This window comes from Pistacia vera, unplaced genomic scaffold, assembly GCF_008641045.1.
Source record: "Pistacia vera cultivar Batoury unplaced genomic scaffold, PisVer_v2 Contig1000, whole genome shotgun sequence".
Lineage (NCBI taxonomy): Eukaryota > Viridiplantae > Streptophyta > Magnoliopsida > Sapindales > Anacardiaceae > Pistacia > Pistacia vera.
In genome coordinates this window covers 87,004-99,349 of record NW_022195029.1, presented here as the reverse complement: position 1 = coordinate 99,349, position 12,346 = coordinate 87,004, and the positions used below count along the sequence as shown (strand labels likewise).

The window sequence follows — 12,346 nt, the reverse complement described above, 5'->3', positions numbered from 1 at the left end:
TCAAATATATTTTTTAAACATTCTTAATAATCTTTAAAATAATCTATTTTGTATTAATATAACATCCCTATTATATCATTCAAATACTTCCAAAGAATCAATATCCCAATGCCACATTAGTTGGGGCCACAATCAATCCAGAGGGCTTTATGGGGAGGTCGAGAATCTTCCATTCTCTTTATCTCTTCAGTGAAATATAATAAATATCTGAAATTTGTTATTTATTAAAAAAGTGCAGTTGTTATTCTTAGCCCAACAACAAACACCGACTTACTTTCCCTGAAAAGAAAAAAATAAATCATCCTTTCAAATCAACTCGTTCAATTTTCGTGGCAGTTAGGGTTTCTCCATCTTGTTCCTTTACAGGTGCTCTCTCGACCTATTTCTTTATTTCTTTAACGCTTGTGTATGTCTGTCTTCTTTTATTTTTTATTTTTATGTTATGTGCTTAATTCGGCAAGTTAATATAATTCGAAGCGATTTTGTCTTTGATGGTTTGAGAATTTTTTTTTTTTTTTTATAAGAAAATCATATATATTTTAAGCTTGAATAAAATTGTTTCTCGCCAATTTAATGTTCTTTAATTGTGTCCTTTTTTCTTCCTTTTCCTTTGATAATGTTTGGTGTTCCTTTATATTTGTTATCGTCCGTTTTCATGGTGAGAAAAAAAAAAAAAAAAGTTAGAAGGTGGGGTTCTGGGATAGTTTGATTGGAGTATTTCCGTTGATTCTTTGGATTGTAGGACTTGGGACAAAACCTCCTGTAAGAGAATATATGATAGTGTGTTCTTTGGTTGCACTAGGGTTTCTGTTGATGGCTCTCTTGTGATGAATTCGATTTGGTGTTGCTCGCTGATCTCTATTCCTTGTTAAGTATCAGGAATTGTTGGGTCATAATCTAGTTATGATTGTATCGCTCTGCTACCTAGAATGCATGAAGGGTTTTTAGCCCTTTTAGTTATTTTACTTTTTGCGGTGCTCATTTCTAATTGTTGTCGAAACCGCTAAGGCTGTTGAACACCTTGTTGATGTGCTAAACATTGTTTTGTGGTTGCATTCGCTAGTTTTGAAAGTTTATAGCTGAGGGAAGATGCAAAGAGGGAGAGGAGGCAGGGGTCCTTTCTTTGATTTTGGTGATCCCTTTGCCAATTTTGGAGGTTTTGATCGCTTTGGGGGTCCCAGGAGTTTAATCTCTAGTTTCTTTGGCGGAAGGGACCCATTTGATGACCCCTTCTTCACAAGACCTTTTGGTGGTATGCTTGAGTCGAACTTCTTTGGCCATACCGGAAGTCCTTTGATAAATATGCAACCATCTGCCTTTATTGAGCATCAAGCTCCAGAGCCCAAAAGGTCAAGGGGGCTAGTTATAGAAGAACTTAACTCTGATGAAGAAGAAGCAGTTAAAGAGAACAAAGAAAATCCTAGGAAGCATGGAAGGTCTAGTAAGGAGCCTTTTGTTGAGGATCCAGATGATGTAGTTGAAGGTATAGCATTTGTGTTATTTCAATCGCTTTTAGTGTCGTTTCTGCTCATTATTGCTGAAGTCTGAGGAAAAAAACTGCCGTTTCCTCTATACTCCAGGAAGAAAGAACAAGCATTTGCAATACAGCAATGATTATAGTCTATGTAACGGTGTGCAGCTGCCGCCCCAAGCTCATAGCTTCACCTTTTCAAGCTCTAATGTAACTTACGGTGGTGCCAATGGAGCTTACTATACTTCCTCTAAGACAAGGAGGACGGGAAGTGATGGTGTGAGTAATTATAATGATGACAAAGTTGGGTTATTTTTGGTTAGTTGTTTTCTATTTTTCCCTAATATTTGCCAATGATATGGTACAGGTAACATTTGAAGAAAGCAAAGAAGCTGATACTACTACCAGGCAAGCAACTCACAAGATTTCAAGGGGACTTAACAAGAAGGTATTGGTTGGATTTTTTTTATTTATCTTTTTTTGTTGTTCTTTTTCTTGGTTTCTTGCTGGAGTATATATTAAATCTAAGCTATACTCAGGTCAATTTGCATGTGACTTCAAAAATTTAATGTTGGGAATTTTTGTTGTAGGGTCATTCTGTTACAAGAAAGCTTAATTCTGATGGTAAGGTGGATACACTCCAGGCTTTGCGCAACCTGAAAGAAGGTATGTAGTGATCTTATGTATGGTTTATGTTTTGCTGTGTTCCATTTTGTCAATATGTTTGGGTATTGGCAAGTGTATACCAGTAAAATTTTGTGTTTGATATGCTATGTATGGTCTATATTTTGTTGTTGCATTTTGTCAATACGTTTGGATTTTTGCCAGTGTATACTGGTAAGATTTTGTGTTTTATATGCTTAATTATGCTCTACTTGGGGCGTACACCTTGCTAAAGCTTTTGGGATTATTGGTTTTCAAAAGATCAATGAACTTGATTTAAGGGTTGAATGTGTGAATTTTTTAGATGAACTTGCTGATTTCGAGGAAGCCTGGGATGGAAATGCAAGAAAATACTTACCTGGATGGACCGGTAGTTTCAGTGGTCATAATAAAATGGGTAAGATTGTTTTCATGGCTTGGAATGTAATATATTTTTTTTTTTTTTGTCTGCTAATGTTGGCCATACTTTACATTGTTTGTGTTCTTGTGGAATTGAGTGTCACTTTCTGTATCAAATGTGCAAATCTCTTACCTGATTGTCATTAGCAAAGTTGACTTGCTTATTTAGACTTGTTTATGTTGTTGATTTATAAAACTTCCAAAGCTCAAATCTCTTTGGGCAACTTACATGGGGGGCTGAAGTAAAAGAAGAGCATTTTTCTGTGTTTCAGAAAGATCAAAGAAAAGTAGACCTGTTAATAACTTAAGATTATGATTGCTGTTATTTATTTCATTTGTCAAACAGATCACTAATTGATGTAAATGTAGCTTTTCCACTGTGTATTATGTGGTTAACAGTATTAAAATGGAAATTTGATTGAGACATGTTGTATAAAGATTTTATTATGAGATTAATAACTATGGCTGGTGAGGAGGCTGGAGTAGGTTGAAACTGCTTAAACAACACTTTGATGTTATTTGAGGTTAGAAACATATTACTTGTGCTTTATGTGTGTATTTTAAGAATATAATATTGAATGGACTTATGTGAGGGTATTGTAATATTTGATACAATATTTTATTTCAGTGTACTGTGATAGTCTTTTGGCAATTTCTAGACATGTCTGTCGTGAAATATGCTTGTCAAATGACCCTTTTGCGTTGCAGGAGGAAGTAGCAGCGGACAGAATGAGCAGGCAAGTCGGGGAGGTTGGTCACTTCCTTCTACGGAGCAATCACAGAACTTAGGGAGAGTGGTAGCCGACAGATCTGGATCACCACGCACACAGCATTTGATGATGAAAAATTCATCAGATGTCAGAGAAAGGATGGGATTTCCACGAGGAAGATCGAGGAACTAAGCTGGGAAGCAAGAAAGGATGTGTTGGATAGGCTGGATCTCTCTTTTTTACTTCTGTGCTCTTAAGTAGTAAGCCTTTTCATTAGTTGCATGTTACTTAAATCAGTTGGTACTGAAAATTGATGCAGCAAGTTGTTTTTTCTACGTATGACGTATATCGTACATCAGCAGTCGGAATTTTTAGTACTCTATGCCCAATGTTATGCAAATATATTGACATTCTGATAATTTCACCTGAATATTATAGTTATATTAATGTTGTGTTTGATTTAGGGAATATTGTTTAATTGGAAATGTTATTTTAATTGAAAGATAGATTATTTTGAAGATTAATAGAAATATTTAGGAAAATGTATTTAGTTAGGTTTGAATAAATTGATGGATATGTTATATTAATATGTTTAGTTAGTAGGAATAAATTAGTGGGTATGTTATATAAATAAATGTTTTAATAACTAATTTGGAGTGAATCTTGGCCAAGTTGCTAGGTGTTAGGTTAATCGGCTTAATCGGTCTGATCGGTTGGTCAAACTGGGTGTGAAAAAGTTTCAAATTTAGTAAATACACAAAAATTATAATTAATTGCATATAAGTTGAAATTTAGCATAAACATCTTAAATAGAAGTCAGCGATATTAGAAAATATATCCAAGATCCAGTTGATCTATTGATTTTGGCTAGATCTTGTCAACTTTGATGTTTATCGATTTTGGCTATCTTACCAAGAACTCTCTCATCACCATGAAAATACTTCCCTCAGCTTCTTAGCTAAAACTCATCTCATTCCACCTTTGTTCACCTCGTAAATCGCTAGCAAAAGCTAGCTATTGTTGTTGCTAGTGTTTTTCGATTTTTGGTCGATTAACTCATCAAAAATCAATCCTGTCGCTACCACTGCACTCATTGATATTTTCTCTTCAAAAGCTCAAACATACTATCTTTCAATTGTTCGTCGATCCCAAACTTTAAGGTTTTGGGTGAATAAGAAAATTGTTAACCCGGCCTGGTGAAGGTCTCGGGTTTCAGTTAAACTGGGGTTGGGTTTTAAAACACATTGATTATTAAATTATCCTTTTTTTTTTAATATTCATATAATATTATTTTCATTATTATTTTTTAAATCATTTCTTTCAATCCTTCACATTTGAGATCTTGCTAAAACATCTTAATTACATAAAAGTTTAATTTCTAACAAAATCCCCCCCACCCACCCCAAGTCACTACCGACCGTTGGCCACCATCGCCTGTCGCCATCATTAGTTGTCAAAACGGTGCATGATCGATCAGGTCTGGTCGGCTATGCGTCGATTTGATTGTTTCCGATCAGATCAATGGCAAAAAACGACTAGATGGCCATGGATTTGACCAAAAATAGTCATATCTATTATAGCAATTTTCAATCAGATCAATGGCTGTTAACGGCCAGATCTGTGGTCGTTAAAACCATGGATCTGGCTGTTAACGACCATAGACCTGGCTGTTTTTTACCAGATTTATTGCTGTTTAACTGTTTCCAGTCATCGATTTGGCCGGAATTGGCTAGATTGACGCACGATCGACTAGATACGGCCGATCGTGGGCCATTCCGGTGAGAACAGTCGACGGTGGGCATTGGTGGAAAAGTGGTGGTGGCTGGTAGGTGGCAATGGTCCTAACTAATTTGTATAAATATAAGAGCATTTTTGTCAAAAAACTTAATTAATTAAGGGTAAAATTGTAATGATAGTTTCATGTGAATTAATTTCAAAATAAGAGCATTATTGTTTAAAAATTTTACTAGTTAAGAGCAAAATTGTAACAAAATTAAGATCACTAAATAATCTTAAAATATCTAAAAAAAGAGAAGTATGCAGATTACCACCTATATAATCAACAATAGTTATGGTTGGTTTTGAAAGATTATCGAAATCTTATATTGTTTCTTATATTATTTGACAATCAAATGTAATAATATAAATAATATAAAATGACATTACTTCAATAATGAGAGATAACCCTCAAACAAATACCTCCTAAGAATACTATGTTATACCAAGTTTGGGATTTGTGCTACACTCAAGACAAGATTGATTGTTTGGCATTGGATTGTAGGGGAATTGATAGAAGTAAATTGGATTAAATTTAGTAATAGATTATTTGTAAATTTATTAATTAAAATAAATATAAAACTGTTTATGAATTAGATTATTTAAATATATAAAAAAAAAGTTTAAAAGCGATTAATAATAAAGTCTTTCAGACAGAATTTTAAAAAAAAAAAAAAAAAAAAAATTTAAGGTCCAACAATTGGTTAGACTCTGGTGATTTTGGTGGTCGTTGCTGGCGGTGGGCTTGTCTACAGACTCTACACTGTCATGCATACAAGCAACGGCCACCAAGACGCAATCAGGGACGGGCATCAAAAATCTTTAAGACGGCATTAGTGGGTTGGGTTTGTTTTATTTATTGAGTTCAAGTTTTGTTTTGCATATGTGTTTAATTTGATCTGGAATCCTTCATCTTCGGAACATGGAACTCAGCTTGATTTAATTAGATATTTAATATATTTATATATTTGAACTATAGACGTTGTTATGAGTTATGACATATTTAATTCAAATATTTTTGTATTTGAATTATGGATCTTGTTACGAGATATTAATTCATATTATCTTGGATTTTAAATAAATTTATTTTAATTAGATATTTTCTTGGACGAATTTTTCTTTAATTAAAATAGAAGATGATTTTTTTTTTTTTTCGTATCTAAGGGGAAAAATGATTCTAAGTCTCCAATATAAATATATCTTATTGGGGCCATTTGGATTGAGGGTATATAAGATAACGGGGGTAATCTTCGTTTATTTTACAAGATTTCGGTGTTTGGTTTGCAAGTAATAAAATATTACAGTAATCTTTTATCATGATAATATGATTTTTCTACCTATTTTGTCCTTTATTAAAAATCATTTTGGACACAATTGTCCTCAAATGTCAGCCAAATAACAATTACCCAACCCTCCTATATTTGAGAAATTAGTTAAAACCCCTCAGCCACAAAAAAGTTTAAAAATTAACAAAATATCTCCAGCCACTCAAGACCTCCGTCGACCATGACTCACCACCACCGGCCGTTAGCGTCAGTGTAATGGTGCACGACCAGCAAGATCTGGTCAACCAGCAAGATCTTTTGCTGTGAAATGGCCATAGATCTGACTGTTTTTCGGCCATAGATTTGTGATCTATGGTCATTTTTGGCTTTGTCGGTGCACGTCCGGCCATATACGGCTAGTTGTGCGCCATTCTGTCGACTGCCGTCGGCTGCTGGCAGTGTGGCTGGCTATTGGTAGTGGCTTGGGGTGGGTGGGGGTGATTTTGGTATAAATTAAAGTTTTATATGGCTGGAGTGTTTTAACAAAATTTCAAATGTAAGGAATTAAAAGAAATTATTTAAAAAATAATAATAAAGATGCTATTATATTAATATTTAAAAAGGAGAGTAATTTAGTAATCTATATAACATACCCATCTATTTATCCTTCCAACCAAACATATTATGTACCAATTTATTCAAATCAACCAAACACATTTTCTAAATATTCTTAGTAATTTTCAAAATGATATTTCTTTTTGTTAATATAATATTCCCTTATAATAAAATATTATATGATTCAAACGCTCTCGTTAAGATATATTTGAGTGACTAAAATACTCAATTGAGTTTTTTTATTCTAGGAATTCTTCGTGAGAAAATAAGAAGGCCGGTCTTATAAAACCATCAAACCATCCAAAGTGTGCCGACACACAAATAATTGGTTTTTAAAGGATTGAGGATAGCAAAGAAGACCGATTGGTTGAAGCTTCTTTTGGCGTGGTTTTAAGGCTTCTCTAGGCGTGATCTTGAAGCTTCTCTAGGCATGATTCAATCTGAAAGAGGTAATTGGTTAAGCTAAATTTATTGTTTCTAGCATCATGAGTTTGGATTCTATTTTTTTTGTTAAGTTTTGAATAGGAAAGTTTTCAGCGCAGATAAATTAATTGATCAATTTTTCTCCTATTGCATTGAATTTAATTATTTAGTGAGAATGGCACTCTAGGTTTTATTATGTTGTTATCATGATTTTATGGTAAATTTTAATATATATATATATAATTTGCTGGTCATGGTTCCTTAGAGGATAAATGCATGTATCTATGTTTTTTATGTAATAGGATGTAGTCTCTCATACCCACATAGATTTTGTAAAACTCTATGTAGCAAACTATTCCTAGAGAGGGGTGAATAGGAGTCCATAAAAATAATTGCAAAATAGAAACTTTCACCAACCATACAAGTTAAAAACTTAAAACAACAATAATGATAAGCAATAAATGAGTATTATTATGAACAATGAAGATAAATAATGGTGAACAATAAATGAGAGAGTAATAAATATGAGCAATGAATGAAAGTAAGTAATAATGATGTTCAAGTAAATACGCAAGGAATAATAAATGAGTTGAGAGAGAAGAAATGCCCAAAGACTTATAGTGGTTCGATGCTATATCCACAAGTCTGTTACATCTACTTCTTCAAGACAACCTTCTTGAAGTTCTACTAGAGTCGGATTGCACCCTTTACACTAGTTTGACATGATTTCCCCTCTTATAATTGTTTGTCAAGATTTCATCCACAAGATGTTTGAATAAAAACTTGTGAATGATTGTTTCTTGTACTAGGCTTAAACACACAATAAGAATAATATTCTCAAAGGTTTTCAATATGAGTCCAAGTGAGTGATAAATGATTTGGATTTTTAGCCCAAGGGATTATGGGAGAAGGTTTTTGATAAGGCTTCTATTTCTTTGATATTCTTTATGTCTTTCTTGGTAATAAAATGCTCTATTTATTGCTTGTCTTTTTCCTTTAAAGTAAAGAGTCGTTGCTACATTTAATGCAACTCTAAAAAACTGCAGTACCTAAAGGAATGGGCATTCCACCATCGTGAACGGTCGTTCCACTGTCGTTAACGGTTATTCCATCACGAGAAATAGTTGGTCCATTGGCTCCTTAAAAATCCATAGAAATTTGCCTTTATTAATGAATAAATATGATATACAAAGAGTCAATTACAAGATTATGATTGGCTCTAGGACACCTACTCTAACAAGATCATCACATATCCGCGAAAGGAATAGTGTTCGTAGAAAAATTGAGGCTATTGAGAAGCTACCACCTCTTACTTCCATGAAGGCAATTAGAAGTTTCCTTGGACATGTCGACTGTTATAGGAGATTCAAAAATGACTTTTCCAAAATCTCTAAACCTCTTTGTGATTTATTAGCTAAGGATGTGGCTTTTAATTTTTCACAAGAGTGTTTAGAAGCATTTGAATGGTTAAAGTAAAAATTAATTTCTGCTACTATAATTGTTGCGCTCGATTTGGAACTACTTTTTGAGCTTATGTGTGATACTAGTGATTTTTCCATAGAGGCTGTTTTAGGGTACCGTAAAAGTAAAGTATTGCACATGATATACTATGCTAGTAGGACATTGATGGGAGCTCAACTGAATTATGCCACAACTGAAAAAGAGTTCTTAGTGGTAGTACTTATTATTGACAAATTTTGTTCTTATTTGTTAGGTACCAATGTCATTGCGTACATTGACTATTTTGCATTGAAAAACCTAATAGAAAAGAAGGATTCCAAGCCATGGTTGCTGTGATGGGTGTTGCTTTTAAAAGAGTTTGACTTGGAAATCCGAGACAAAAAGGGAACCGAAAATCAAGTGGCAAACCACCTATCTAGACTTGAGTCTAACGAAGAACATCAAAAGGAGAATCAGCCAATAAATGAATATTTCCTAAATGAACAATTGTTTTCCACTCAAGAAGGTCTGTGGTTTGCCGATATTGCTAACTACATAGCAAATAGAGTTTTGCCTCCCGAAATGAAATATAAAAAATGCAAGAATTCTTTTCCGACTTGAAGTATTATTTTTGGGAGAACCCATTCTTGTACAAGCATTGTGCTGGTCAAATGATAAAAAGATGTGTGTCAAAAGAAGAGATGAAGAACATTCTTCGTCATTGTCACTTCTTAGAAGTAGGCAACCATTTCAGTGCAACAAAGACAGCTGCCAAACTGCTACAGTCAGGATTTTTCTGGCCCACTCTCTTTAAAGATGCTCTTAAATATGTGATGAGTTTTGAGGAATTTCAAAGGGTTGGCAATATATCTAAGAGAAATGATATGCCTTTACAAAATATTTTAGAAGTATAATTATTGATGCGTGGGGCATAGATTTTATGGGACATTTTTTCTTAGTGGTTGTAGATTATGTCTCTAAATAGGTGGAAGCTATAGCGTTACCTACCAATGATGCGCGAGTAGTAGTCAAGTTTGTGAATAAGAATATTTTTTACAAGATTTGACACATCGAGAGTGATTATAAGTGATAGAGGCTCCCACTTTTGCAACCACCAATTCGAGACATTGCTAGACAAATATAAAGTTACACATCGCATCACTACCCCATAGCATTCGCAAACAAGTGGCCAAGTGGAGGTGTCCAATCGAGAGCTGAAGTGTATTTTGGAGAAAATGGTGAGTTCTTCTCAGAAAAATTGGTTAAGTAAGCTTGATGACGCTTTGTGGGCGTATAGAACAAGTTTCAAACCACCAATATGAATGTCTCTCTATAGGATGGTTTATCAGAAAGCATGTCACATTCCAGTTGTGCTAGAACATCGTTCATATTGGGCAATGAAGTTTTTGAATTTTGATCTACAAGCTACGGGAGCAAAGAGGTTGTTGCAACTCAATGAGATGGAAGAATTCCACAATAACGCATATGAGAGTGCTTGGATTATAAAGACAAAACCAAACAATGGCATTATAAGCACATCATGAGAACATAATTTAGCGTGGGTGAAAAAGTCTTGTTGTTTAACTCTAGAATAAGACTTTTCTTGGGAAAATTGTGTTCAAGGTGGTATGGGCTATTTATAGTATGTTGAGTGTTTCCACATAAGGTTGTTCAAAATAGGTTAATCGAACTAGTTAACCGATTTTGTGAACTGAACCGATTTTTTGGTTCAAGAATTTTTCTAAATCGAAACTAAATCGATTAAGAGGAAAACTGATTAGTAAAAACTAGCTAACCAGTTTTGAACAGGTTTTAATTTATATTTTATATCTTATGTAATTTTTAATTTAATAAACCAATTTTTTTTTTATATTTTTATAAGAAACCGGTTCCCATATTCTCATAAACCGGTTCTCATATTCATATAAACCGGTAACCAGACCGGAAAGTCTGTTTTTATATTTCTTTGAACCGAAACCAAACCGGTTTTTCGGATAACCGAAAAATCTGTTCGATTACCAGTTCGATTATCGGTTTGGTTTAGTTTCTACATTTTTTGAACACCTATTTCCACATAGGCAATATAAGTTCACCATTCGGAAAAAGGGAACATTCAAGGTGAATGGACAAATATTTAAACCCTATATAGAGAATAGAATTGAAGATGAAAGCTTTCGGTCTTCCCCAACAATCTAAACTGAAGTCATAGAAGAGTCGAGCTTACAACGTTAACCAAGTGTTTTTTCGGAGGTAACCCAAGCTTTTTAATTTGTTATTGAGTATTTTTCTTGTTTAACTAAAGTGTGAGTTTGTTTTATTGAGCAGCTTTTATTTTTTAGGTATTAGTGAATTTTGTTTTTCTATTGTGGCATGATACATCTTCTACCACGGCAGGATGCTCTCGGGTGAAAAGAGAATCTTCCAACTTTTATATCTGCCGTGGCTAGAAGAAAGTGCCGCTATGGCATAACCCTCTTGGGTTTCACAAGCAAATTGTAAAATTTGTATCATGTTGCAGCAAGAAAAAAAAATTCCACTGTGGTAGAGATGGTTCTAGAAGACTGGAATGGCGCCCAATTTGTAAGTTGAAATCGTACAGCGACATAAAATTTTCCGCCGCGACATGCATTTAAAAAACCCAGTTCCCTCTTTAAAAATGCGACCAGTTGCTTTTTTTTTTTCCCCTTAAACCCAAACGCCTCCTTTTCTCTCAAGTCTTTCAACTCCCTCAAATTTTCACCAAATTCGTCAATCAAACTTCATCTTTTCACTTATCTACCAGTAATAAATATTTCCAAAGTCTTTTTACACATGATTAAGCAAGGAAATCAAAGATTCTTCACCACTTTGCAAAATTAGGGTTTCGAATTGGAGGTTTTGCAAATTTAGTAAAATTTCACTCATTCAACGAAATTTTAACTTAGAATTAACACAAGTGTGTGCTCCCTTCTTGATGCTTTTTGTGATTGGTTGTTGATATTTGAGTGAATTGGTTGATTTTGGAGTTCATTCGAATTGTTGTGAATAAGAGAGAACTTTTGGTGGTAGAATTTGATTGTTGATGAGACATTATAGTTGTGGATCACTTGTGATTTATAATATTGTTGTGAGATTTGTTATGGCTGAATTGAAAATTGTGGAAGTATGGCTACTAAAAGGAAGGAAAGAGGAGATGGGAGTATGAACAAAAGGAAGGGAAAACAATCTAATGATCCTAGGTTCAGAAGTGTAACTACTAAGAAACGTTTTCAAGAAGCGGTTAAAAGAAAAAGAGGATTTATAGAGGAGACAGAGATTAATTTCGAAGACATCAATGTTTATGGGATATTGGACAATATTGAGGACACTTTATAAAGAGCCTAAGGTGGCTGTGGCTAATGTGGTAATGGAGTTTTATGCTAATGTTCTAGAGAGCATAAATGGAAAAACAAATGTTTGAGGGGTGAATGTTGTGCTTGATGCGGCGACTGTCATGCATATTATGAGTTGCTGAATGTGAAGGAGGATGAGTACGAAGCTTATTTGCAAAATGTGGACTATCATGATGTGATTAAGGCATTGGCTAGTAATGAAGCACAATGGGA

At 34.1% G+C, this 12,346-nt stretch overlaps 1 protein-coding gene across 1 annotated transcript; it reads left to right on the top strand.

Moving 5' to 3' along the window:
* The first annotated feature begins 208 nt into the window (after positions 1-208).
* Positions 209-3,706, top strand: LOC116132841. Its single transcript, XM_031418550.1, has 7 exons — positions 209-366; positions 1,064-1,483; positions 1,581-1,750; positions 1,839-1,919; positions 2,062-2,137; positions 2,439-2,531; positions 3,242-3,706. Exons 2-7 carry the CDS (start codon positions 1,090-1,092, stop codon positions 3,433-3,435), a joined length of 1,008 nt encoding a protein of 335 aa, XP_031274410.1. The 5' UTR covers positions 209-366; positions 1,064-1,089; the 3' UTR covers positions 3,436-3,706.
* The last annotated feature ends 8,640 nt before the right edge of the window (positions 3,707-12,346 follow it).

What these genes read in the sequence shown, in the direction of transcription:
- LOC116132841 (XM_031418550.1), top strand. Translation starts at nt 1,090, where the DNA reads ATGCAAAGAGGGAGAGGAGGCAGGGGTCCTTTCTTTGATTTTGGTGAT. An exon ending in TCCAGATGATGTAGTTGAAG is followed by an intron (nt 1,484 to 1,580) that starts GTATAGCATTTG and finishes TCTATACTCCAG; the next exon opens with GAAGAAAGAACAAGCATTTG. An exon ending in TTTGCGCAACCTGAAAGAAG is followed by an intron (nt 2,138 to 2,438) that starts GTATGTAGTGAT and finishes TGAATTTTTTAG; the next exon opens with ATGAACTTGCTGATTTCGAG.